This window comes from Sus scrofa, chromosome 9 (genome assembly GCF_000003025.6).
Source record: "Sus scrofa isolate TJ Tabasco breed Duroc chromosome 9, Sscrofa11.1, whole genome shotgun sequence".
Classification (NCBI taxonomy): domain Eukaryota; kingdom Metazoa; phylum Chordata; class Mammalia; order Artiodactyla; family Suidae; genus Sus; species Sus scrofa.
The window spans coordinates 135,984,366-136,012,068 of NC_010451.4; the positions used below are offsets into that span (position 1 = coordinate 135,984,366).

General features: G+C 48.2%; 1 protein-coding gene across 1 annotated transcript in view; it reads left to right on the forward strand.

Moving 5' to 3' along the window:
• VWC2 (von Willebrand factor C domain containing 2) overlaps window positions 1-27,703 on the forward strand; it is a 100,256-nt gene that overhangs the window by 1,552 nt on the left and 71,001 nt on the right. The window contains exon 2 of the mRNA XM_021063907.1: window positions 20,787-20,916. Within this exon, the coding sequence (XP_020919566.1) occupies window positions 20,787-20,916 (130 nt within the window). The remainder of the gene's footprint in view (window positions 1-20,786; window positions 20,917-27,703) is intronic.

The following is a 27,703-nucleotide window of genomic DNA, read 5'->3' on the forward strand; positions in this document are numbered from 1 at the left end:
GGAGAAATCCAGTTTGAAGTTTTAGTGAGTACGGGTTTTGGTGAATAAGCAGCCCTGGCTATTTCCTGAATGTCCACTAGGCTCCAGCCTGCCTTTTGCACCCGTATTAACTTAGTTAAACCTCACACCACACTGTAAAAGTAGGTTATTGCCTGGTATTCCCAGTTTATGGAAAAGAGACAACTGAGACACAGAATATTTGACTAAGGTGTTGAAGGGCTAACATAGCTGTTAAGAAGCAGATTCATGTGGCTTTTACCCCCTACACTGAACCCAAAGCCCACCCCCACCCAGGGCTAGTGCAGATCAGGATACCACCCAGCATTTGCTCTAGCTGGGGGGTGAACTCCCCCTGAAAGCCTGCTTCTTCACTAGTAAACCAGGAAGAGAGTTGCTCTGCTGTTCAGCCATTCCAGGCCCCCAAGGTAGGCTCCCCCCTCCCCCGGGCTGTCCTGGACTTGGCCAGTTGCCTTGTGTGCCAGAGGTTTCCCGGGCCAAAGAGGGGGTCCTTGGACCTATAGCCCCCAAAGCTGAGCAAGGAAGGCAGGTGGGGAAGAATCCCTCAGGGTCCCCAGAATATAGCCTCTGAGATCTTCAGATTCAGAATGTGCCCAGGATGTGACAGCGTGTAGTGAGTTGTAGGAGTCAATTCCGAAGGTTTGTAGAAATACAACCTAGGAAGGACAGATCTATAGAAAATGCCCCAGTGTTGTTGAAAGACTGCTGGGATTTAGTCAGGAAACATGAATTCCCATACTGGTGATGCCACTAACCAGCTGCGTGACAGGGACAAAGCATATCTCCCCTCTAGTTTTCTTTTTCCTCATTTGTAAAGTAAGGGCCAGCCATTCCTAAGGCTCTTTGGATCTGTAGCCCGGGGTCTGTCTCCAAGCAAGCCTGTTCAATACAGTTCTTTGGAGCGACAGATAAGAACTTCGTGGGAACCAGGCCCTGGCCATACAACAGAAGCAAGTCAGGGCCCCGGCCCTCAAAATGCTCCTGGAGTACCTGTCCAGGTGTTTGGGGTGCAGTCCGGAAGGGCAGAAGTGAAGCTGGCCGTAGGAGCTGGTGAAGCCTAGAGGAGGGACCCTCCTCCATTTCAGCCTGGAACAGCACCTAAGGAGTCTCCAGAGTTTTAATTTCTTAAGAAAATCAAGCGTTTTAAGATCAAAGACAAGGAGTTAGTTTTTAATGAAGAATTTTATTGTTTGCGTTATATGTAGTTGCATAGTCATTTAAGAGTCCCGTGAGCTAGGCTGAGGGCTTACTAGCATTTTGATCTCAAAAACCCGAACACATCACAGGGCAGCCATCCCAGATAGAAGGAAGAATTCAAACTTCTGTTTCAGTTACTCATTACTAAAGGCTGGATGCCATGAAGCTGCCTCTAGCCTATGGGGAAGGGGGTTTCTTACTGGATCTCTCTTTTCAAAAATTGGTCCATAGCTAGAAGGTGTTCTCCACTCTGGAGATGGAGATGAGAGTCACAGAAGAGAAGGGGAGATTGTAATCTGGGGAAGAATCAGAATGCCAATAAAGCTCTTCTTAGAGTATTAAGTGCATTCTTCGTCTTCAGGTGACACTCCGTTCTCTTAACTTTCACCCAGTCCTTACCAGTTGCTAGGAGGGGCATGGACACATGCATGAGGGTGGCACAGCTGCCACAAATTTTAATTATAATTATACCCCCCGCTCCTCCAATAGATACAGCTACTAATGATTTCCTTGTCTATATCATGCTTGTTCATTTCTGTTAGTATCAGAAACATTTGTGGGCCTTTGCACAATTTAGTGTGGCTTCGTGTGAGTTTCCTGTCACTTACAAAAGAGGATGCAGTACTTTGTTGGGAAGGATGAGTGTAGAAGGGTGTAAGGTCAGCTGGGGTCCAAGGGGGTTGTGGGCTGCGGTGAGGGAGCGTTTTGTGAGGCTGGGGCCCCAGGGCAAGACTGTCCCGTGTCTGCTCTGGGTCCCCTGGGCTTCAGAGGAGCTCCGTCTTTGCCCACAGTTTGCATGGCCCAAAGTACATGGAAAACGGAAAAGGGAAGCGTGTTCCACCTGAACGCTTTAAGCTTCTCTGAAGAAAATGAAATTCAGTGGAGGCTCTCGTACCATAAAGATCAGGCTTGGAGCAGTGGTCTTGGCAGAACGGAGGTGAAAGGGAGTCCTTTTTCCCTGGGAGGCATCCAGGCGCTTAGGCAGTCTGTCTCCTGCTTTCCAAGAGAGGGAGGAGGTGGCTGCTGAGGCTGGAAGCTTGGTGTGGGTCTGGAGTGAGAAGACAGAAGCAGGATGCTGCTTGCGCCTGTGTTGAGCGCATGGCCCTGGACAGCTTCGCTTCTCCCTGCTCTTGCCCTTTTCTCTATCCTTGGGTACCCACCGGCCTGCAGTGTGTGGGCCCAGTGCACAGGGAGGCCAAACAAAACAACCCTGGGAGATTAGAACAGAGAAACGTGTATTTATTGCAGGCCCTCCAAGAAGAATGGGGGACTCAAGCTCAAAAGACCCAATGGGTTTCAGGGAAGAAGGTTTTACAGGCAAAATCCGGTGGGGGTGAACTGGGGTGTGGGCCCCTCCTCTGATTGGCTGGTGGTGAGGTCACAGGGCGGGGCTCCAGGAATCTGGGCTCCGCCTGAAGTTACCATCCTCCGCTGGGGTGGGGGCCTTAGTTCCTGCAGAGCAGCTCAGAGGTTGGCGCCGGACATGTATGTTCACCCCAGGAAGAGCCAGGACTGAGCTATTTTTTCTTGCTGCATTCCCACATTCCCCTAATTAGTAGCTGTTTGAATCTGCCCTTTGGAGCTCTGGGAAGGTCTCGGAGGCTGAAAGCTTTTTCCCCCACAAACAAGAAACAGGGGGCACAGAAAGGCTTATACTTGGAAGGGCCCTGGGGCCCTGCTCAGTTTTACTCTCTGCCCCATTTTCTCTGTACTTCAGACCCATCTGTCCCCTTCTCTCCATGCTCTTTATCCCCTTCAAACGCCCGTTGCCTACAGCCTGGGTGCTCTCAGCCAGATGTCAGCAGAGAACCTCACTGCTTCCATGAAATACCGTTTGGTTGCTAATAATAATTAGAATAATATCCTCCATCCCCCAGAGATGTTTGTTATTTCATCTGCATCTCCAGATAAAACCATACTTAGCAGTAGAATGGTCACCACTGCCCCCTCAGATTATACCAAGTGTCCTGTTCTTCAGCTTATAGCAGCAGGTCTTCAACTTTGAGTGAGTAAAAGCCGGTGTATTGGTTTATCATTTTTATAGATGAAGGCCACGTCCTGTGCTCTCTGCTTCCCCGGGGGTCCATTTGCACAACAGAGTATCACAGACCCAGTGGCTTAAACAATAGAAATTTAGGGTTTCGCAGTCTGGAGGCTGGAGTCAGAGATCCAGGGGTGGGCAGGGCTGGCTCCTCCTGAGGCCTCTCTCCTTGCGGTGTAGACCTCTGTCCTCTCCCCGTGGGCTCGCACAGTCTTCCCTCTGTGTGCGTCCCAGTCGCCTCTTCTTCTGAGGACTCCACTACATCAGATTAGGAGAAGCTCACCTGACCTTTTTTTACCTGAATTGCTTCTAAAAAGACCTTTTCCCGAAAAACAGTCGCAGTGTGAAGCATTGGTTTAGGACTTCAGTGTCTGAATTTGGGAGGGGGCACAATGCAGCTTACAAGGTAGGGTGTCGGGGACCAGAGCTGACCTCACAGACCTGGGTCCAACAAAGTATAAGGCAGGTGGCGGGGGAGGGTAAATCAGCAGGTTTGATCAAAAACAATATTTATAGAGCAGGCACAGAATTATGGGAAATGCACTAAGGGCCTGATAAACAGAACTCAGCCACCCACCCAGACCGTGGTGATTCTGTGCCTATTCCATTCTGAGCGCCACTTGAGGAATTCTTCAGTGACTTGTGTCAGTGGGTCCTCGTAGCCTACATATGAGGCCTCACTTTTAAATTTCCCCCGATAACTACCCTAAGGGCCAGCAGCAAGTCAAATTTGAAATTCATTAATAATAATAGTAATAATAAAAACTATTCCATTTTGGGCAACAAAAGAATCTGTTCCCTTCCTGGGACTCCTAATCCCTGGGGAACTGTGAAGATAGAAATGGGGTCTGCAAGCTTGTCTCTGTGTTTATAGGACCTAGTGGAACCGATGTGACTCCCCGAGATAAGGCCACCCAAGAGAATTAAAATTTCACTTTGCTTTTGGTTGGGTTGCTGTCAGCTCAGTGTGTCCATGCTGGTTATCATGGCATATCTGGAGCGCTGATTGGCAATTGTATAAGTCTTTGAAGAAAAAGAGGAGATGAATTATTAATCAGTGCTGCTTGCTAGGCTGTCTTTCAAAGCATGGGGACTGTTGGACTGGTGATAAGTAACTAAACATGTGAGTTGCCGGTGAAATGATTTGGGACTGTTGAGTCACCCCAAAGCCTCTCCTCTGGCCTCAGCATCTGACATGTTGCAAAATCTCATTTCCAGGAGTTTATTAATGAAACACATCTTCCATGAATTTTGGAATTAAAGGCTCCATTTAAATAGATCTCTATTGCAATTATGAGAAAGTGCCAAGAAAGACAAGGACACAATTCTCCCTATTTTTCAGTCTAAGGGTATTTATATTCATTTGGCTGATGTTGCTTAACCCCAAACCATGCCGTTATTATTTTCCTTTGTGTGTAGATTGAATGAAGTTGTGTCAAGGTGATGGTCTTTCCTGTAAGTCAGTTTAATATGCGTCCTGCTGCTGCCAGTGACAGTGCTTTGGTTTCTAGTAAGATGTGGCACATTTGGGACTTAGTTTCTGCCTTTCTGTCTAAAGCCATTTAAGCAGTTAACAATTAAAAAAAAAAAAAAAACGGAGAGTCCATGTGGCTTATCTGGACCTTTCAGAGGCACCCCTAACTCAGGTGTGAGAAAAGCAGCCTGGATGGCTGCTCCTTTACACACTCTGTGCAATACTTGGTTGCACATATGAGGAGATAAATGCTAGGAAAGTTCCTGAAGGCTCCTGGGTCCTGGCCAAAACTTCCATAAACTCCTGGTCCATAACATATTCCATCCAGGCCAAAAGGTCTCTGATATTTGCAGGACCATTTGCTCTGGACCAAAACTTCCATAAGACGCTTGGTCCGTACCAAAAGGTCCTTGAAGCAAGATAGATGGGAGAGTCTCATACTAACTGACGTCAGACAAAGACAAATACCCCACGATATCACTTATATGTGGAATCTGAAAAAAAAAAAGAGATACAAATGAACTTACGTACCAAAGAGAAACAGAGTCACAGACACAGGAAACAAGCTCATGGTTACCGAAGAGGATGCTGGGGAAGCGATGAATTAGTAGTTTGCGATTAACAGATAAGCACTACTGTGCACAAAATAGATGAACAACAAGAACCCACTGTAGAGCACAGGAGACTCCAGGGGAAGAGCATCTGAAAAAGAAAAGATGATCTGTATGTGTATGATGAAATCACTTTGGTGTCCACCTAAAACCAACACCACATTGTAAATCAACTCTACTTCATTAAAAATAGGTCCTGGATAACTTGATATTTGGTTCTGTCCAAAATCATTTGGCATGGACTCTTTGGATGGAACCAGATTTCAAGGACCTTTTGGGGTGAACCAAATGTCTTTTGGAAGTTTGGGACTGGACCACATGGTCCTGCAAACATCAGGCCCTTTTTTGGCAACGATCTATTGGGACCAACGAAGTTCTATATCCACATTGCAGGGGAAAAATCGCTTGCTCGCGTGGGCCCTGAGGTGTGCTGTGCTGAGTGGGGGTCTCGGGAGGTTCTGCCCAGTGGAGGGCCTCACCCCTGGGGCTCTGTGTCCCCATAAATGCCTCCTTATCCCCTGCTATCTGCAAATCTCATAAGTCCCAACAGAAAACTCATGCTTGCATCGATTTATTCAAAAAGGCTTTTTTTGAATAAACATCTGCAGGCCTTGGGCCAGATCCTGGAGATATGGTGACAAACCTTCGGTCCCTCCAGGAAAGGGGCAGGGACCCTAGTGGGTGGGATGTGTTAAGAGGACGGTCACCAGGGACCCCGAAGGGCCAGCAGACGGAGGTCCCTCATCTGGACCCCAGTGCTGTTGATGGTTTGTTTTCAAGGACAGAAGAATCCTGGGGCGTATTTCTAGGGAAAAGCCCAGAGCCTGTTTCAGCTCGAGCAGTTGTGAGTTTGCCTAAAGGATCTGGTTTTTCTGCTCACATCTCCGTCCCCTGGAGCCATCCTTCATGGCTCAGTCCTGACCACAGAGCCGGAAAGCCTTCTTGCGCCTTATCTGTTCCAAGGCTGAGATCCTGCCAGCTGGATTTCACTTCTCATTCTATTTCTGTCGGGCACTGGGGGGCGGCCAGGACATAGAGTGCCTTTCGAATCCGCAGAAAGCGATGACATCAGGCATCTGCCGTGGCCCTGCGATTTCTCTGGGAAGCCCTAGGCCCCTGGGAAACCAGAGCGATGGAAAAATTAAGATACGGCGTGGCTCCGCCTAGCCCTCTTACGGCAGAACCACTTTTGCCTGTGAATGTGGAAGACTCATCGCCTGGGTACACACTGTTTACCAAAGTCAGGAAATCCTGGATGTCGTGTGACGAGAGACATCTTAAGATTACATCTGGCATGGCCCAAAAAGGGAGAGAAATTAATCCCCGGAGACGGATGTGGGCATCAGAGAGGAGAGTCAGCCTCTCAGAGGCGGCCAGCTGAAGGCATCCACGGCTGCCAGGCCCTGGACCCTTGGTACTCGAGGCCAGGCTGGGGCACCAGTCACGTCAGACTCCCACGGAGAGAGTCAGCTGGTCACATGTCTCATAAAGCCAGGCCCCCCGGAAGAGCCTGTCCTGCAGGTCGGCCTCCGCCCAGGGCAGGGCTGGAGGCGCCTCTCTCCAGGGCACGTGGCCTCATATTCAAGCTTGGTATTCAAGCACATTCACACCCCATATTCTCCAGGGTGCCTGCCGAGAGCCCATATGCATATGCTTCCCTGAGAGCCCATATGCGTGCTTCCCTGAGAGCCCATATGCATATGCTTCCCTGAGAGCCCATATGCATATGCTTCCCTGAGAGCCCATATGCGTGCTTCCCTGAGAGCCCATATGCATATGCTTCCCTGAGGGGTCCGGAAAATCCAAGTGGCACATTTGTATTTGAAGGGGTCTCAGGATGGCAGGGCCCACAGGTGTCCCACAGAGGCACACACACTCTGGCTGCAAAAGATCCCCACAGATAAGGTTCCAGGGTATGTGATGTCAAAATAACAATTACCCAAGAGAAGAAAGGGCAGGATAGACAAGAGTCACCAGAGACAGAAGCCACCAGATCAGATCCAGATGTTGGAATAGAAAGAGAATATTTTTATGTGCAAAGAAATAAATGCTGCAGTAGAATGCATAGGTAAACAACATAAGCCAATCCACAATACCCCTCTGCTTCAAAAAGGAATCATCTAGAACCTTTATAAATGGGGGATATGGTAATGGCACATACCACCCCACAGGAGGGTTGGAGTGCGGTCAGTGCGGAAGATGAGATGATTTAGTGAAGCAGGGGGTGGGTCTGGAGAGGCTGCCCAGAGTACAGCACAGGTGCACGGATGGAAGGTATGAAGGGGTTCTGATGCACGGAGGACAGAGAAGGTCTAACACAGAGCCAGTGAGAACTTCGAAAGCGGCAGAGGAGAGCGTGAGCAAATGAAGAGATGGAGTCGGACTTTCTCATCGAAAGACCTCTATTTACTGCTTCAGGGATCCCAGTGAATCTAAAGAAAGATAAATAAATAGATAGATAGAGGAGTTCCCGTCGTGATGCAGTGGAAACGAATCCGACTAGGAACCACGAGGTTGCCGGTTTGATCCCTGGCCTCGCTCAGGGGGTTAAGGATCCAGCGTAGCCATGAGCTGTGGTGTAGGTTGCAGATGCGGCTCAAATTTGGCATTGCTGTGGTGCAGACCAGCAGCTATAGCTCTGATTCAACCCCTAGCCTGGACACCTCCACATGCCATGGGTGAGGCCCTAAAAAGACCAAACAAAAGATAGTAATAAATAAATAGAGAGATAAATAAATAAATAAAATATGTGTGATCTATAGCATATATTATATTTATCAAATATAATAAATAATAAATTGGCATATATTCTAATAATGCATAATAAATGTACATATATGTATATATACAGGCAGATAGACAGATAAATATAAATATATAACATACCTAGTGGGACTGTAGAACGCCAAAGAGAAAGGAGATATTTTAAGGGGACCACAGAGGAAAGACTTTACCTACAAAATGATAGTAACTGGACACTAACATCTTGTCAAGAGTAGAAAACCCACAGCCTTCGAAGAACATCTTTAAAGAACAAAATAGGTGTTAATTCGATTTCTGTATCCAGCAAAACTGTCTTTTAGGAATGAGCCTGAACAAAAATATTTTCAAACAAAAATCATGTACCACCAAAAAAATCGTTACGTAAAGGAGCTCCCGTCGTGGCTCAGAGGAAACAAATCTGACTCGTATCCATGAGGACGCAGCTTCCATCCCTGGCCTTGTTCGCTCAGTGGGCTAAGGATCCGGCGTTGCCATGAGCTGTGGTGTAGGTCACAGATGCGGCTCGGATCTGGCGTTGCTGCGGCTCAGCTGTAGGCTGGTGGCTGCAGCTCTGATTCTACCCCTAGCCTGGGAACTTCCATGTGCCTCAGGTGAAGCCCTAAAAACTTAAAGACCTTGAAAGTGTAATCTAAAGGTTGAACATCAAAGAAGAAGGACCCGGATCCAGAGGCAGAGGCACTGCAGACGGGCAGTTCTCAACTGGGGGCCACCTCGTGCTGACTGGGGACTTTTGGCCATGAGTGTTTTGCGGTCGTCATCACTGGGGGTGGGCAGGGGGGATGTTACACAGGCTGCTGGAATCCTACTGAGTCCAGAACAGCCCAGCCGCCGGCGTCAGGAGGGCAGGGCTCGAGAGCCCTGACTGGGACTCCACCTAAGGGGGCCTCCAGGATGCAGATGGCTTATCTGGAGACGGAGGTACTATTTCTTCACGCTGCGGGGTTTGGTGTGTCTTGCACTCAATTTTAAGTTGTGAACTTTATCCTTAAACAAACAGGAGATGCCATGAAATTCAACTTGGGAAGGTTCTTTGGGAAAAAATGATTGTGGTGGGGGCGAGGGGGCAGGGTGAGGGCAGTTTTAGGCCAAACCATGAAACAGGTGAACGTTTTCAAAGGCCCCTTTTGCTGCCCAGGGCTGCAGGTCACAGATGACACCAAGCTCCCCTTGGCCATAGAAGATTGCTCCATGCGTCCTGTAAGAAAATTCAATCACTTCTAAATGAGATGCCCTCTTGCATGGCTCTTGGCATTTGGTCCCCAGGCAGCTTGCGAATAAATAGTACTAGCAGCTCAACCGGATGGACTGATCTTCTATCACATGTCTTGCCTTCGGCATAGGTTGGCGAGCTGCAACAGGGTACGTCTTCCTGTCCAATGTTTGAAACAATTTCTCACATTTTACTTTTAAATTTCAGGTGTCGTGTTTTGTTTTATTTTAGTTTTATTTTATTTGTATTACCACACTCATGGCATATGGAAATTCCCAGGCCGAGGATTGAATCCGAGCTGCAGCTGCAGCAACACCAGATCCTTCAATCCACTGTACCAGGCAGGGGATCAAAACCGTGCCTCCACAGCAACCCGAGCTACTGCAGTCAGATCCTTACCCCGCGGTGCCGCAGCAGGAACTCCTCCTGTGTGTTTTTGAAAAAGTATCTTCAAATATTTTTTAGAAGCCTTGAAACAAATAAAAGACGAAATTAGTTTCGAGCAGGCCAGGGCTCATAGCGATTAATTCCTGTGACGGTATCAGGAGCTATAGCACTGTTCTTGGTCACACTCTTGCATGGTTGGCAGGTCTGTTCTGGGGACACAGGGCCCTCAGTCCACTGGACAGGCTGTCACAGTGCCATCTTTGTCCCCTGGGACTTCAGCACAAGGAATCCTCAGGTGAACAGGATGCTGGTGGTCCCCCCCATCCCCCACGTGGAGCAGAGCTACCCTGAGCACCTCTGCCTCAAGCAGCCTGCAGTGTCGCCCTGTCACACATAGCAGAAATGTCAGGGACAGGGAGGGAGGAGAAGAAAGAATTCTGACAAGGCTGCTCCCAGGGGACGTGGGTGGCCCGAGGGATAAACTGTGCTCTGATGTCAGCCTCTCAGCTCAGGTCACCTTCTGCCAGTAGCCGCATCGCCCTCTGGCTTCAAGTGCCCTCCAGGGAGCCAAGGAAATAAGCTCCTCATGCTCCGGGGTGACAGCAAGAGGGGACTGACACAGTTTAACGGTTCGCTCGCAGGGACAGGTCTGAGCTCAAAGCTGGATCCCTTTCTTGTGCCTGCACCCTGCAGTTTCTGAAAACCCCATGGACATGGACCTCATTAACTGGAGACCTGGCCGTGGCCGTTTGGCCTTTCGGGATGCTTTGGAAGAGGCTTAGCTTCAAGGAGACATGCAGGGCAGGTGTGAGCCCAGGATGCCCGCGCGCTGGGCTTGGCCTGTGGTCCAGTACCTTCCGGGTGATGGGCAGCTGAGGCACGTTGATGGCAGCCAGACTCTGACCTCAGGTGGCACCCAGACGGTGTCCACGTGACCACTTTTCCATCGGGGCTTGTGAGCCTGGTTCCTGGAGCCTGGTCAGCTCAGGGCAGCAGAAACTAACACCCTCCTCGGGGCACCTGCTCATTGCTCCCCGCTCAGGGTGTAAGCGGTGTTCCCACTGTCGCAGACGAACAAAAGGGAGCAGCATGGCTTGGTTTTCTTCTGGGGGTGGGGTGTCTGTGTGTGTCTCTGTGTCTGTGGGTTCGGAAGAGATACACACGTTGGTTGCGAGGCATTAAGTGTCTGTCCCCATCGTCCCTGTGGCCAAACCTAGTGCACTGCCTCGGTTTCTGACGTGACAAGCCCCTGAAAGTCTTTGAGTTTGGAATCTCGGAGAGAACGGATTTCACACCCATCTTTTAAAAGCCTATTCTTGGAACGCATTTTTCAGTCGTTTACATAATGAATGAAAACCAAGTGCCATTTCTTTCTGCTAAGGATTATTTATCTTTAATCCTATAACACTGATTCTAAAACAAGGGTTTTAGTACGTCCCATTTTTAAGAGGCGTTTGGCTTTTACAGAAGTGTTCACAGGGCCCTTCTCCCTCCTCTGCCCCCGTCCTCGGGGGTCATGCCCAGCTGGCCTCATGTCTCTTCTGATAAGATCTTAATTTAGAAATCTGTGAATGAGGAGTTCCCGTTGTGGCTCCACGGATTAAGAACCTAACTAGTACCCATGAGGATGGGGGTTCGATCCCTGGCCTTGCTCGGTGGGTTAAGGATCCGGCGTTGCTGCAAGCTGCCATGTAGGTCTCAATGTGGCTTGGATCTGGTGTTGCCATGGCTGTGATGTAGGCCAGCAGCTGCAGCTGTGATCTGACCACTGGCCCAGTAACTTCCATGGGCAGCAGGTGCACCCCTAAAAAGGGAAAAAAAAATCTGAATGAGCAAAGTATCTGTTAAAGTAACTCCATCAAAATCTCTCCATCACCCATGCCCTAAATGGGAGGAGCCCCACCCACTCTGTTTGTGCCCAGCGTCCAGGATGGAGCTCTGAGTCTGGCTGCATGTGGCCCTGGGGTCCCTCAGCGCCTCTCTGGCCCCACCTCCTCTCTGTATGGCTCTGTGGGTGGCAGGCCAGAGGCTGGATGTCAGGCGCTGGCCCACCGTGGGGACACATCTGCCTCCACTGCAGAAATGGGCACACAGCTGGTGCCTTAGTGTGGGCTTCCAGAACAGAGAGCATCAGAGTGGGGGCTGCAAGGCAGGCCTTTACCTCCTCTAGTTCTGGGAGCTGGAGGCCCAGGTCAGGGTGCCTGCACGGGCTCCTGCTGAGGCCCCTCTTTCTGGCTTGTGCACGGCCGCCTTCTCACCAGGTTCTCACACAGCGGAGAGGGGGCTCCCTTCCCCTCCTTATAAAGGCCCTCCCCATGAGGCCCCCTCTATCCCGTACCACCTTCCAGAGGCTTCACCTCCAAATACCATCCCGTCGGGGGTTTGTGTTCCGCTGTATGGATTTTAAGGGGGACACAAACATTCTGCTCGTAGTAGGAGGCCAAAAGCCAGCAGGGTTTTTCTGCATCTGGTCTGACTGCGTGATCTGTCAGGTCGGTGCCCTTCCTGAGCATTCGCCAGGTCCTGCTCGGTCTTCGGCCGAGAAGAGGCAGGCTTCTTCATTCTCATCCTACAGCTGCTTGACTGTTTGGCACGGGGTGAACTACACCGTGTAAGCCCTGTCGGCACTTCTCCCCTGGTGAGCTCCTGCTCCACTCCCTTAATCTGAGGGAGGTATTCACAGGAGCATTTGAAAGACAGTGTCCTGCCTCAAGCGAAGCTGTGAAGGAGTCCTCACGCTGGTGCCTGAGAAGAAAGCAGTGCCTCGAAGGGTTTTCAGACCATTGTGTTGTTCACCTACTCTGTGTGTGTGTCTGTGTGTGTCTTGTGAGTCTGTGTGAGTCTCTGTGTGTGTGTCTGTGTGTGAGTCTGTGTGTGTGTGTGGCAGATGGAGTTACTTTCTTCCTGAGACTGGAAGCTGACAGCTTCTGGGGACAGTTCTTAATTAAGTCCCTTTGTGTGCAAATTCATTCTGTGACAGAGAGTGGAAAGACAAAAAGGACAAAACAAAGCAAAAATCTTTTCTGAAGGCACAGGAAGTAGCAGCTTGCACTTGCTACAGCGCCGGCGACTTGTATGGGAGGCTGGAAGGTGGACGTGCATCAAGTTCATGTCACATCAGAGAGAGGATGGAGGAGCAGGGTGTGTGGGCGGGAGCCCTCCATGCTGGTCCTGATGGATGTGGGGCGCTCAGGCAGCATCCGGAGCCTGGAGGGTGCAAACTGGTGCAGGAGGGGGGCGGGATGGATGCTCTGTGTCCAGGCAGGACCCCTCTGCTTCCCAGGGTGAAGACTGAGCTCAGAGACGCCTCGCCCTAGTTTAAGACAGTTTCAGGTAAGGAACCTGGAGCAAGTTGGGGACAGATTTAGTTCCAGGTGACTCTGATCTGCTGAGCACCTTCCAGGCTTCCTGCGGGGAGTTGGGAGGCTGGTCAGAGCAGGCAGGGTGGCTCAGGACATCCTCCTGAAGATGGCACGTGAGTGGCCCAGTGTTCTGAGCAGACCTGACTTGCCGTGTAGGTGTCTTGGCACTTGGCCAGACTCGTGGGCGTGTGCTCACCCCCTGACAAAGCAGAGTTGAAGCACGCTGCCCCTCTGTTTACCCCAGCTCCAAAATAGCACAGCTTCCCTGGGTTATTAGAAGCTGATGAGACCTAGTGGTTTGACTAGAAGGGGACTTTGTCATTTCCCTTAAGTGCATCATGCTAACAAGTATGACAGGGGCACTTAGGGGAAGACACGCAGCAGCTGGAAAGGACGCTTTCGCCATCTGGTGACAAAATTGTGACAGTGGCTTTGGGAGGCTCTGTCATCGGGGCCAAGCAAAGACGGCTTTTGGTGCAGGGCAAGTTGAGCTCCTGCCTCTGGCAACTTGGTTCTTAATTAAAGGTTATCAGAATAATTGCACAACAGGGTCCGAATGTGTAAACAGAACGCAAATCTTGTTCCTTAGCTTTGGAACAATTCTTTGAGTTCCGCAGTCCCCGCGGCTGCTGATGGTGGCAAACATTTGTTCTCACCCCTTTGCGATGTCTCATCTCCCCAGAGAGGGGTCTTGGCCCCCCACCCCGATGGCCCCCCTCCCCAGCCGCGCCTTCCTCCGCAGCTCTGTCACCATATTCCGCTCTTGTCTCTCCCAACATTAAAAGTGGTAATAGGGGGAGTGCCCTGGTGTCTCAGCCGGTTAAGTATCTGGCGTGGTCACTGCTACGGTTCTGGTTACAGTTGCACCGTGGGTTCGATCCCTGGCCCGGGAACTTCCGCATGTGCTGGTGTTGGCCAAAAAAATAGTGGTACCATGCACACCTCTCCCTTGACACCTGCCATTTCCGGCCCTTCTGTTTCTCTCTCTCACATGCTCATGTCTCAGCTCCCCAGGCAGACCAAGCACAGGGGTGAGTGACATGTCTCTGTATCTCCCTGTGAAAAGAGAAGCAGTGAGCCTGGGGGTCGGCTCAGCGGACGAAGGAGATGGAGGGCTTGATGGTGGGCCTGGGGGGCCTCTTCCTGTCCGCTGCCCCGGGACCCACAGGAACATAATCCCCAACCTGCAGGGTGGGTGCATCCATCTGCATCTTACATCCCCTCCTGGGAAGATTTAAAGTTTGTCGACTGGCTAAGTGAGTATGAATTCTCAGCTACTGCATATAAATTGTAGCTATTTCAAGGAAACACTGACACACAGAGTAGAATGCTCAGCAAAGATGCAACAGGCCGAGCGTGGCGTGCAGGACTGCATTGCTCCAAAATCTTCAAGTTTTGCTTCCTGACCTCGGCCGGGCAGCCGTTTCTTTACACACAGTCGGATCCCCCCTGCGAGGTCACTGCTTCGGTGTTTATGTCATTCTAGTGTCTACATCTTCTCTTCCATTTGTGGACTAAATGTTTAAATCCAAACCTTGACCCCTCATAAGAGAAAGATTTGTCTTTGTTCCCTTTGCCTTGTGTGTGGGTTTCTAATCCCTGAGTAGCTCCTCAGCAGGTGGTGAGCAGCCCTTCCAGAAGCAAAGCTGTAGATTTTATTTATTTTTTTATGTTTTTCATAGTGTGCTGTGCAGGTTAATTTCAGCTCTTGTGTCTTTCCAACCATTTCTTTTTTGACTCAGTCAATATTTATTGAGCTCATTCAGCGTTTTGCAGCGGCTCAGTCACTGTGACAATCCTGGATGTGACAGAGACACGGCCCTGGCCCTTGAGGTGCACTGAATCTAGTTGGCAGCTCACCTCGGGCTGGGATGGGGGCTCTCAGTGACAGAGAGGCTGTGCTCAAGACTGGCCTGCCCTGGGGAATCCAAGGCATCCCGGGGCTCATAGAGATTCAGATTTGAAGGAAGATGAGGTCAAGAAGGAGGAAGGGAAATGGGACCCCAGATTTCAGGGTTTCTTTTCATTTATACATTCATCTTATTCTGTGTCATCATAGAATCTGACAGTTTTAAAGGGGGGTAGAAAATAAATGGAACCTCTCTGCTGATGGACAAAATAGTGAAATGGAGAGAGAGGGTTTATTTTGAGGTTGAATGGTTTTATTTTATTATTTATTTTTCAACTTTATTGAAATATAATTGATTTATGGTGTTGTTTTAATTTCTGCCCTACAGCAAAATGAGTCAGTTACATATACATATTCTTTTTTTATTATCTTTTCCAATAGGGTTGATTACAGGATATTGAATATAACTATACACAGGACCTCGTTTATCCATTCTATATATACTAGTTTAAATCTGCTAATCCCAAACTCCCAAGCCTTCTGTCCCTCCCCCACCTCCCCCATGGCAACCACAAGTCTGGCAACCACAAGTCTGGCCTCTGTGTCTGTTTCGTAGATTGGTTCATTTGTGCTATATTTTAGATTCCACATATAAGTGATATTATATGGTATTTGTCTTTCTCTTTTTGACTTACTTTCACTTAGTGTGATAATCTCTAGGTTCATCCTTGTTGCTGCAAATGACATTATTTCAGCCTTTCTATGGCTGAGTAATATTCCATATCTTCTCTCTCCATTTATGTGTCAGTGGGCATTTTCATTGCTTCCGGGTCTTAGTGCTGCTGCAAATACTGAGGTGGATGTTTCTTTTAGAATTATACTTTCGTCCAGATATCTGCCCAAAGTGGGACTGCTGGATCATATGGTAGTTCTGTTTTTCGTTTTTGAGGAATCTCCATACTGTTTTCCATGGTGGCTGCACCAGTTTACATTCCCACCGACAGCGTCTGGGTTCCCTTCTCTCCACACCCTCTCTGGCACTTGTTATTTGTAGGCTTTTTAATGATGATCAAGGGGTTTAATGGAGAAAGGTCTGGACTGACAGCCATTAGCTCAGAAGTTAACCCCATCCATTAAGAAAAGTTTACAATTTCTTGGGAAGTTGTTCTGGGATTTTCCTGCCTGTCACCTGTCTGTACCTGAGGAAGCGTATCTGCATCGCCAGGAACCACCAGGAGGCGGTGCATCCGGCAACAGTGGGGTTTCATGGTGCCGAATCTGGCAGCTACAGTAAAAAGTTCCAGGGAATTCCCGTCGTGGCGCAGTGGTTAACGAATCCGACTAGGAACCATGGGGTTGCGGGTTGGATCCCTGCCCTTGCTCAGTGGGTTAACGATCCGGCGTTGCCGTGAGCTGTGGTGTAGGTTGCAGACACGGCTCGGATCCCGCGTTGCTGTGGCTCTGGCGTAGGCCGCTGGCTACAGCTCCGATTCAATCCCTAGCCTGGGAACCTCCATATGCCGCGGGAGCGGCCCAAGAAATAGCAACAACAACAACAACAAAAAGACAAAAGACAAAAAAAAAAAGTTCCAGATTGGAAATACAGTGGTGGTCACTTTGCAGACAGCTGGGTTCAGGTGACACAAGGCATCTTTTTTTTCCTGTCTTTTGTCTTTTCTAGGGCCACACCCGTGGCATGTGGAGGTTCCCAGGCTACGGGTCTATTAGGAGCTGTAGCCGCCAGCCTACGCCAGAGCCACAGCAACATCACATCCGAGCCGCATCTGCGACCTACACCACAACTCACAGCAATGCCAGATCCCCAACCCACCGAGCAAGGCCAGGAACCGAACCCACAACCTCATGGTTCCTAGTCGGATTCGTTAACCACTGAGCCACGATGGGAACTCCAGACACAAGGCATCTTTGATCCTCATCCTGCCATGGCCTTTCTGGGCAGCACAGAGCAGGAAGACAAGCCTAAGCTGGATTTGAGGCACGTATGCTGGCGTTCCCACAGGACAGGGATAGCGTCCTGCTGGGTGGGGAGGGATGCTGCTGGCTGGGCGGGACGGAGCAAGAAGACGTGTCTGGAGACTAGTTTCTTCTTTTGTGCATGAATTTTCCTAGCCGCTTTCTGGGTAACAGACCCTAAACTAGAAACATCCCAAAGGTCCATAAGCAAGTACATGGCTAAACCAACTGTGGCGTATCCGTCCAGTGGGACATTATCGAAAAGGAATGAAGGGCTGGTATGTGCTCCAATGCGGACACGTCTCAAAATACTTTCAAATAACCATGCTGAGTGAAAGACATCAGTCATGAAAGCGTGTGTATACACGGTACGTGTCCGCCTTCCGGAGTGGAAAAGCACTGGCGACACAGACACGGGTGGGATCCAAATTCACCCTGCTTTCTGCCGTATTTCAGAGCCCGGTCTTTCTGACGGTCGGAACGATCAGAATCGCAGTAATGAAATTACACAAGGCAGAGCTCCTTACACATAGATCTAATTCCAAGTTCATGAATGTAAAATATATGCGATAAAACACAACTGCTCAGAGGCGACTTATCTAGAACGGACGTTACCCACCACCACCTGCCTGCTACCCATGCGTGACGTGTGTGCATTGATGTGAGCAGCGTCCTTAGGAAGCCCTCCTTAACATCTGAGAGTTGTTTCATGTGTGAATTATACAGCTGCCCCTATTACCTGTTTAGGAAGTAGATTCAGTATTGATTTCATCCTTGCCGCCTAGGTGCATGGGGTAGAGACATATATATCATTACTGAGCATTTCAAGGGTCTAACTAATTATGAAAATACTCTGTTTTTTTGGCCGTGCCAGGGACTGAATCCACACCATTGCAGTAACCCGAGCAGCTGCAGTGATAACATCAGGTGCCTAACCCACTGAGCCACAAGGGAACTTCAAAAATACTCTACTTTAAACACCATCAAGTTAACACCTTTCTTTCACCTCGGCTATGCAGTTTTGCATTCAGAGTGGCTTCACTGGGTGTCTGTTCATTGTTTTGCTTCAAGCTTGAGGGTAGATTTCTTAGATCCACTGTGAAGAGCTGTCATTCGTAAGCTGCAGTCACTCTGGTGACTCTGAAAGCAGAGGGGCCGGTGAGAGAGAGCAGCGCTCAGCATTGGTCCTGGGTGCCATGCTGGTCCAGGCGCTGGGCCTCGCCAGCCTTCCTCCTCCCCCTCCCCCTGTGGCCACCATCCATGGTCCCACCTTCCTGGAAATGGTGCAGGTGGGATTCATCGGTCTCGACTTGGGACTGGGACGAATGAATGAACCACCTAGAGCTTGTCCTCACTTTCACTCCTGATTCTGAGAAACCGCGGTCTTTATATCCAGCACAGCTCTTGACGGCTCCAGCCCACAGCGGATACCTAAAGAATGATAACTCTACCCCAAGTGTGCGAGTGTTCCCTAGGCTCTGCATCTAAGGTCTATTCATACAGAATTGGAAGATTGCGCAGGATGGTAATTCTGTCTCGAGTGTGTCCTACAGATGTAGGTTGCTGTTGCTACCAGGAGCGACTGCAGAAACACACCTCAGAAGTGTCTGTTGCTGCTTGTATTTGCTGCTCGCAGGTTCAGTAACATAGCGCACTGGGCGTCCTCATCTTGAGATTCCGCAGAAGGTCAAAGAACGGGATGGCAGGAGGCCTGGTGGTGCTCGAGCTGGTAGCTGAGGACTTGGGCTTTGGGCAGTGCTCAGACCTGGTGCCTGGACTCTGAGCAGCGAGGGGGAATCCAGCCAGGTCCTGCGCAGCGGCATGGATGCTGGAGTTGAGGGCCCGCAGCTGCTACTGGGGGGTGCCAGCCGCACCTGTGGGTTGGGGACAGCAGAGCAGGGGCGGGAGGTGGGGGCCTGGGAGGGCCACTCATGAGGACCCGGCTCTAAGCCTCAACTCAGATATTTGAAGAGTAAACAGATCTCCAAATAGTTGAATCAGGAGTTCCAAATATTTTGTGATCGTAAAATGTATAATCGAATTTTTGATCAAGTTGCAAACCTTTAAGAAACTAGCAGTCCTGGAGTTCCCATTGTGACTAGCACCCATGAGGACGCAGGTTTGATCCCTGGCCTCTCTCAGTGGCTTAAGGATCCGGCGTTGCCGTGAGCTGTGGTGTAGGTCGCACACGTGGCTTGGATATGGCGTTGCTGTGGCTATGGTGTAGGCTGGCAGCTACAGCTCCGATTCCACCCCTAGCCTGGGAACCTCCATATGCTGAGGGTACGGCCCTAACAAAGCAAAAAAGACAGAAAAGAAAGAAACTAGCAGTCCAGGCCGTGTGTGTCCTGGGAGCCGTGGTCTGTGGTGGGACACAGTGAATTCTCAGGCCCATGGCAGGGCCACATAGAGGACCACAGGATACCGGATAGAGTTCTTGGCTATACAGCGGGTCCCCGTTGGCCAAATCAGTGTTGACTTTCTTTTGTGACTTTCCAAGTAGCACACACACCCTGCACAGGAATATGCTTGAGTCTTGATGCCCAGCCAGCCTGTGGTCCAGTGCCTGAGAAACAGGCCTTGAAATACAACTTGAGCGTTTGCTTCATGCAATAACCTGGCCATTCCGGGGAGACTGCCGGAGACTTGTCTTCTGCGTGGTGTAGACGAGCAAGCACCCAGGAGGGCGGTGTTCGTCCACCTGGCCCGTGCTGGTGGGGTCTCGGGTCCTGTATGCAAAGGTCAGCTGGGGCCTCCCTGCCCAGGAAATTCCGTTTGGCCCCCCACCTCCACTGTCCCTTAAGGCACCTATTTCCACGTCCCAGCTCCTGACGTCTGGCTCTGCCTGTGCTGTTTCTGCTTTGTCACGGGTCAAAACCCAGATGAAACCCCACTCCGTCGGTGGTTTCCAGGAACACAGTCGGCCCCGTCACGCCCGGCCTGAGTTTGCATAGGAGGGCGTGTTGGCAGTGCCAGCCTTTCCAGGAACGGCCGCTCTGCGTGCCTGGAGTGCTCCATAAGGGAGAGCTGGAGCCAGTGGCTGGCAAGTGCAGCGAGGCTAGTTGGACCCAGGGGACAAAGACGACAGTGGATGATAGAAGGGGATGACATGTGAGACCCATGGAGGAGAGTGGAGCTGCCCTGGCCTTTGCAGCCTGAAGCCCCGCCTCTGATGAACGGTCTGCCCACAGCCAGTGACCTGTCGCCTCCAAGTCTCCATTTCCTCACCAGAAACAAGGGCAGTCTGTTTTGTTGGATATAAAATTGTATTTATTTTTTTAAAATATTATTGAAGTATAGTCAATTGAGGGCAGTCATTTTACAGGTGTGTTTTAGTGTGGCCGTGAGCACTGGTGAGGTCCCCTTCCTGCCAGGTGCCCGGCTCTGGGAAGCCCTGCATTTCTCCTTGCCTCACTCCTGCCCACCCTGTGCTGCTCTGCTGTCTTCTCACAGCGGGAGGCTGGGAGGGCGCGGGGGTGGGGGGGCCAGGTGGCCCTGGGCAGAGCAGAGGGAAGGGGTTCATCGGCAGGCTGCCTGGTTGGGCAAGAATTCAGTGGGCTGTACTGTTTAATTTTTAAAGAAGCAAAAGAAAAATGAAGAAGCTCACTATGTGGGTGAATGGAGTCAGGGGCCCCTTGTGGAGCTGGGAGGAGAGAGCAGCCCTGCGCCCATGGGCGTCCTTATCCCCTGGGAGCCTGCTCAATGTGGGGGACCCCTCTCTACCCACAGGGGAGCCTGCTTAACCCTGGGCGCCCCTCTTTACCCCAGGACAGCCTTAACCCCAAGCCCTGTCCTCACGCCCTGAGAACCCTGGGTGCGGGTGTGACCTTCCCGGCCGAGGATGGAGGGGCTGTGCTGTGACCATGGCCTGTGTTGCAGGTGTCGCCGTGTGAGCGGTGCCGCTGCGAGGCCAGCGGAGAAGTGCTGTGCGCGGTGTCCGCGTGTCCGCAGACGGAGTGTGTGGACCCGGTGTACGAGCCCGACCAGTGCTGCCCCATCTGCAAAAACGGTAGGTGGACGTGCGCCCGGCCCCTGCGCCCCCGGTCCCGCGCCCCCGCCGGCTCCTCTGGGCAGATGGGCTGGATGCGGGTGAGTCTGCAGAGGCGCGTCCGCCCCGTCGACCGTCTCCCCGCCCTCTGGGCTCCGGCGACTTGCGGGAGCTGGACCCCAGCCCTGCCTGCCCTCTCATCGGTGTCAGCCTCCTGTTTTACACGCATTAGGAAGTTCTTTCGGGAGAAATGCAATTTCCACTCTGGAGGAGAGTCACTTATTTCCATTTAACTTTGTTTGTTCTTGCAAAGCAGTTTCTCTCTTTCCAAGACAAATCAAACATGCTGGTTGGGCTCATTTACTTTTCATTACTAAGTGAATTAAACTTGGAACATCGTTGAATATTTTTCATAAGCAATGTTGGCAGGAAGAGAACCCCCTCGTATTCCCAGTGGGAGCCGAGGGAGATGAGAAACCTTGTCCGCATCGTCACTGAGGAATGGCTGCATGGCCTCGATCGTCAAGGGTCAGTGGTCCCTTGTCCGAAAGACGAGCAGTGCTTTGCCCCTAAGGTGTGACCGGCAAGCGGGCGTCACACCTGAAGAGGGGTTGATGGGAGTGGGTCCCAAGGAGGGTGGGGTGACAGACGGTGGCTCGGCCGGTGCGGATACACAGCTGAGTGCAGCGTGGGAGAGAGCGGGCCTTGGAGGGGCCGCACCTTCAGGCAAATGGGGGTCCGGGCCGAGAGGATCGGGCCGTGTCAGTGTGGCCCCGAGGCGCGGCGGTAGGACAGAGCCAGGGCAGGTTGTCCCAAAAAGATGAAACCATCCGGAGCACTTGAGAGCAGTGGGCTCCCTGACCAGCTCGTCGGCCGCGGGGTTGCTGGGCGTCAAACCCTGGGACACGGGCTTCGCGGTGGCGGTGGGTGGTTACCGGGCGGTCATCCGTGTCGGAGGCGGTCCGGCGCCTGCAGCCTCCCCACCAACATCGCGTGGGCCGTGAGGTCCCACACACGCCCCTCACCAGGTACACCCAGCGACGCACATTCCACCCCCAGGAGTTTGAAAACTCTGGAAATGAAGCAATAGAAGAGGAAGTGAAGTTTCAGAGGAGGAGGGTGGTGGCAGCCCCTCCCTGGGGTGCGGGGAGGGATGGAGGCGCGGCAGGGGGAGTGGTGCCTGCGGCAGGATGGGCGACCCCGGTGGAGGTGGCTGGGGTCCAGGCTCAGTGCCTGGCTCCTGGGGGCATGACTCAGCCTCTCGACGGTTTTCAGTGCTTGGCTCCAATACAGGTTGCTCAAATGTTTGGCATCAGAAGTGTATCAAAGACATTGCTTGTTTCTCTGGTCAATTATGATAAGAAAAAATTTTGGTCTTAATCAGGGAATCCTTGATTGGACCTTGCCAAAAGATCGGAAGACGCTGGAGTTCCCTTTGTGGCTCAGCAGTTAACGAACAGGACTAGGACCCCTGAGGATCCGGATTTGATCCCTGGCCTCACTCCGTGGGTTGGGGGTCCAGCATTGTGTTGAACTGTGGTGTAGGTTGCAGATGCAGCTCAGATCCCCTGTTGCCCTGGCGATGGCTGTGCCTGGCAGATGTAGCTCCGATTTGACCCCCAGCCTGGGAACCTCCATATGTCTCCAGTGTGGCCCTAAAAAGCAAAAAAAAAAAAAAAAAAAAAAAAAAGTTAGGAAGAAATGATTTACCTATCGCTGAGGATTTTTTCATTCCTCATAACTTTATCCAAGTTTCAAACCTACAGAAAAGTTGAAAAGCAGCACAAAGAAGCGTGGTATACCTTCCACTGTATTTCCCTAGTGTTCACATCTTGCCCTATTTGCTCCATCTCTTTCGATCTCTGTTCCTGTCTCCCCATCTCTGTATATAACCCAACACCATCACTGCATTCTTTTGTTTGTTTTTTCCCATAATACTCACAGGATACCTTTTATTTATACCACCACTAGCAGGAAACGTAAGAGTATAGTTTAAGGTAGTTTGCAGTGCTTTTTGCCCTCAGGATGTATCCCACTTAGGGTATGGAGTCAGAGAACTATGTTTAGAAATTATTTGAATTAATTCTTTATCACGTGTGGATGTGTTTAAATTTTATGAAGATTTAACGTCACTCATTTCTGTTTGAATTCATTTTTTGTCATTGACACAATTTTTTTCTTTCTTTTTTGGCCACACCCACAACCTGTGGAAGTTCCCAGGCCAGGGACTGAACCCACACTGCCGCAGCGACCCAAGCCACAGCAATGACAATGCTGGATCCTTAACCCACTGAGCCACAAGAGAACTCCAAGATACGGTTTTATTTTTTGAATAAGCAAACTGTTCAAAAGCAAAATCTGTACAAATAAGGTAGTGTCTGAGGTTCACAGGATGTTTGGAGATGGCTGTTTCCCTGATGGCAGAGTTCCAGATGCTCCCCCACTTGGAAAGGCAGCACACAATGAAGTAAGGCAGGATTGGGGGGTATTATATTAGAGAGTCTTAGAAGGAGGTTTAATATGTTGAAAAAAAAAACTGGAAAAAGGATTACAGGTTACATGTAGATTTGTATTAAAAACTTTGATTTCATTGAATTGAAACATCAACAAGTTTTTTATTTTCAGGAATACACGTAGAAATAAATTTCAGTATGTCTAGTTGTGTAAGTACGCTTAGGTTTTGTTATCACCTGTTCACTAGATATAATTTGGCTTTCCTCTGTCTCCGATTGTAGGGTATTCTGACCTTGACAGGGCAAATAGAGCTTGGAAATCTTGGTAAAAAAAATTGCTTAAAAAAATGAAAATAGTTTCTATAAGAAATGAATGTCCTGTAATAATTGGTTGAGATTAATGAATAATTTACTGCAGTCTAGCCTTGCTACTGCACACAAAAATCAGTGTTTTCATAAGAAAAAAATACACGTCTGATAGATCACAGATTATGAGACATCAAAAATGATGCCTCATATAAAATTAAATGCTTGGATAGACTTAGCTTGCCTGGAACATGAAGGTTTTAACTCTTGATCTCAGGAAATTGGCCTTTCCTCCTCACCCTCTGATGTTTTGACCTGTGGCATTAAACAGCTCTTTCTCCCAACAGAGGGAAAATTATGGTTCTGTGGCCAGTTGCCGAAATCACTTGCATCAAAGGAGCAAATGTTTGAAACCACACATGCTTGGAATATAGATAAATGATCACAAATCACATACAGCTTCATACATCCCCTTTGTTGACTCGTGCAGATCAGTCTCCCAAGGATTTTCTTTGATAAAATGGATGTTTGCATGGGACTGGCTTGGGGTTTTTTTTGTTTGTTTTTTGTTTTCCTAGTGATATAAACAGTGAGTGTTATATTGACTTTCCAGATTTCAAGGTTTTCTCTGGTGCTGGTGTGTTTGAGAGTCACAGCTCACGTTCAGGACACCCAGTCCCTTCAAGCCTCTTAATCTTGGCTGCATCAGTGAACACCCAAGCTCAGAAGACCTCCATTCTGCATGAATCCTTGCTACCTTACTTTAAGCATTCAAAGGAAGGAAACTGACAAATGTAGAACATTGACGTTGAAATAGGAGGGTCTCGTTGGGTAGCGCTGATGCTCTAAGATGGAATGGCTTACCCCAGGGGCACACAGACACCAAAGCACACAGGCGCTCGAGATAAAGACTGCATATCTCCACGAAGCATTCAGTGCTCTTTGAGGGTCGTTATTTAGAGCTTTCTGTCTGTAAGAAAATGAGTGTGGATTTTTTTTTTTTTGGAGGAAAATGAAAAACGTTTATGAAATTTTTAAGATAAATAATGAGACTTCAGATTATTAGAGGCACTTTCATGGCAAATAGAGAAGCATTGACTAAGAATTAGACACGGTTTTTTTTTTTTTCTCAAGTGTGTACCTCAGTAGGATATGATTGTAATTAAACCACACGTGGACAGAAATGAATGGAGTGTGTGTGTGTGTGTGTGTGTGTGTGTGTGTGTGTAACATTCATATTAAGATCCTTCTTACAAGGAAAATGTACTCCCACAGTATGGCCTCATCATTACATTTTTCCGAAATTTTTACCAAAGAGATACTACCGATCTCATGGAAACCCTTGGTTATTATCTAAAGACCACATGATTTTTTTTCCCATAGAAATAAAGGAAACAACAAATATCAGAATTCATACTTGACTAAACCAAGTTCATTTTACAAGATCAATATATAAAAATCAATTGTATGTCCCGATAATAGCAACAAACAGAAATGAAATAAAAATTACTCTTTCATTTCCATTGTGGCTCAGCGGAAACAAATCAGACCAGTATCCATGAGGATGCAGGTTTGATCCCTGGCCTCCCTCAGTGGGTTAAAGATCCAGTGTTGCTGTGAGCTGTGGTGTAGGTCACAGATGCAGCTCAGATCCCGTGTTGCTGTGGCTGTGGTGTAGGCCAGCAGCTGAAGCTCCTGGGCACCTCTATATGCTGCGAGTAGGGCCCTAAAAAGACAGAACAAAACTTCTACTCTTTCAAGAAGTTCTCTTGTGGCACAGCAGGTTAAGGATTTGGTGTTGTCACTACTTAGGCACAGTTTGGATCCCTAACCTGGAACTTCCACATGTTGTGGGTACAGCCCCCCTCAAAAAAAAAAAACCTAAGAAAATGAAAAAGAAACAGAACTACTCCTTCAAATAATGTCATACCTATCAGATAATTAGAAGTAAATCTAACAAAATTGAACAGGATTGCCACTTAACATCTTAAAGCTTTATGAGATAAATTAAAGAAATCCTAAGTAATGGGAAGGCTAGAGAATATTCATGATTGGAAAACTCAATAGGGTAAAGATGTTGGCAGTCTCAAAATATTCTGTTAAATACTATCTATGGATTTGGCATAATTCCAGTAAAATAAATACAATGACTTTTTTTGGTTCAAATTACCAAATTGATTTTAAAATTCACATGGAAATACAAAAGTTAAACACTAGCCAGTGAAATACCGAAGAAGAACCACAAAGCTGTAAATTGTAAACTAGAAAAGTGATAAACACACTGTGATATTGTCTCAAAGATCAAAAGACTGACAATTGGGAACAAAATAGAGTCAGAAAAGACCCAGGCATAAAAGATTATACTAGATGCACGATTAAGCTGACAAGTGGGGAGAGGGGTGATCTTTCCAATAAATGGTGCTGGGTCAGTTGGATGGCAAGAAGAAGGTCAAAAGTATCTTGACCCCTTCCTGAACAAACATGGTTTAGCAGAATCAATAACAGAAAATCAATAACAGAAAAAGTCTGAGAAATTTGCAGATATTTGCAAATGAAATAGCACCTACTGTATAACCCATGTATCAATGAAGAAATCACAGAGAAGTTAGAAAATATTTTGAAGTAATAAAAATGATACCAGAACATATTAAAATGAATGCAATTATGCTAAAACAGTGATTAGAGAGACGCTTACAGTTTTAAACACATATGTCCGAAAAGAAGAAGGCTCTCAAATAAATATATAAACTTCCACTTTAAGGAATGGGTAGAAGAACAATGAATCATCCCAAAAACATGTAAAAGAAAGAAAGTAATAAAACAGGCAGAAAATAAGAAAAGTTTAGGAACAAGTAAATCCAGTTAAGTCTGCTCTTTGAAACTTGGGCATTCAAAAAGATCAATAAAATTGACAGAACTTTCACTAAACTGACCAAGAAAAACATCAGAGGAGAAACAAGTCAGAAATGAAAGAGGGGACATTACTACTGACCCTACAAAAGTGTGAAGGAAAATAGGTGGTATTATTAAGAACGTTTTACCAACAAATTAGACAAGTTGGAAGACATGGACAAATTTCTAGGAAAAAAAAATTGCTAAAACTAACTCAGTTCATTTCTGAATTGCCCTAAAACAAATAAAAATAAAAATTCAATTAGTAATCGAAAGATTCCCACAAATCAAAATCCAGACCTGCATGGATTTATTTACTTTAAATATTTAGTCAAATATTTAAAGAAGAAATTACGCCAATCCTTCACAAAATCATTCAGGAAATAAAGGTGAAGAAACTCTTCTAGTTTATTCTGTGTTTATTGCCTTAGCACTAAAGCAAAATAAGGATATCATACACAAAAAGACAACTACAGGTCAATTTCTTTAATGATTATAGATGGAAAGCTGACAAAATATTAACAATCTGAATCCAGCACCACAAAAAAGATAATACCTTATAACCTGGTGAAATGTTCCACTAATGCAAGATGGTTTAATATCTGAAAAATCAATTACTGTAATATGCATATTATCAAAAAGATAAAGAGTAAGAAAAACACATGACATGAATAGATGAAGAAAAGGCATTTGACAATATTCAGCACTCATTTCTGATCAACAAAATAGCAAAAATGAAATTTCTCATCCTGATAAGGGGCAATTGTGGATAATCTATAGCTACAGCCAACATCATACATAATGGAGAAAAGCTGGATGTTTTTCCATAAGATTAGGGAGAAGGCAAGAATATCCACTTTTGCCACTTTTATCCACTAATGTAGTGGAGGTTCTACATGATGGGGAAAAAGGAGAAGAAAGAAAAAAAAATATGATAAAGCAAATTAAGAGATAAAATTGTCTTTACTCAGAGATAAAATTGTCTTTACTCAGAGATGTCATGATCCTATATTTGAAAAATTACAAGGAATACACACACACAACTAGTAAAACTAATAAAAATGACACCAAATTAATATACAATCACTTTTGTAGCAAGCCATCAGCCACCCATGGTAGATGGTAAAAATGAAATTGAGAGAACAGTTTCATTTGCA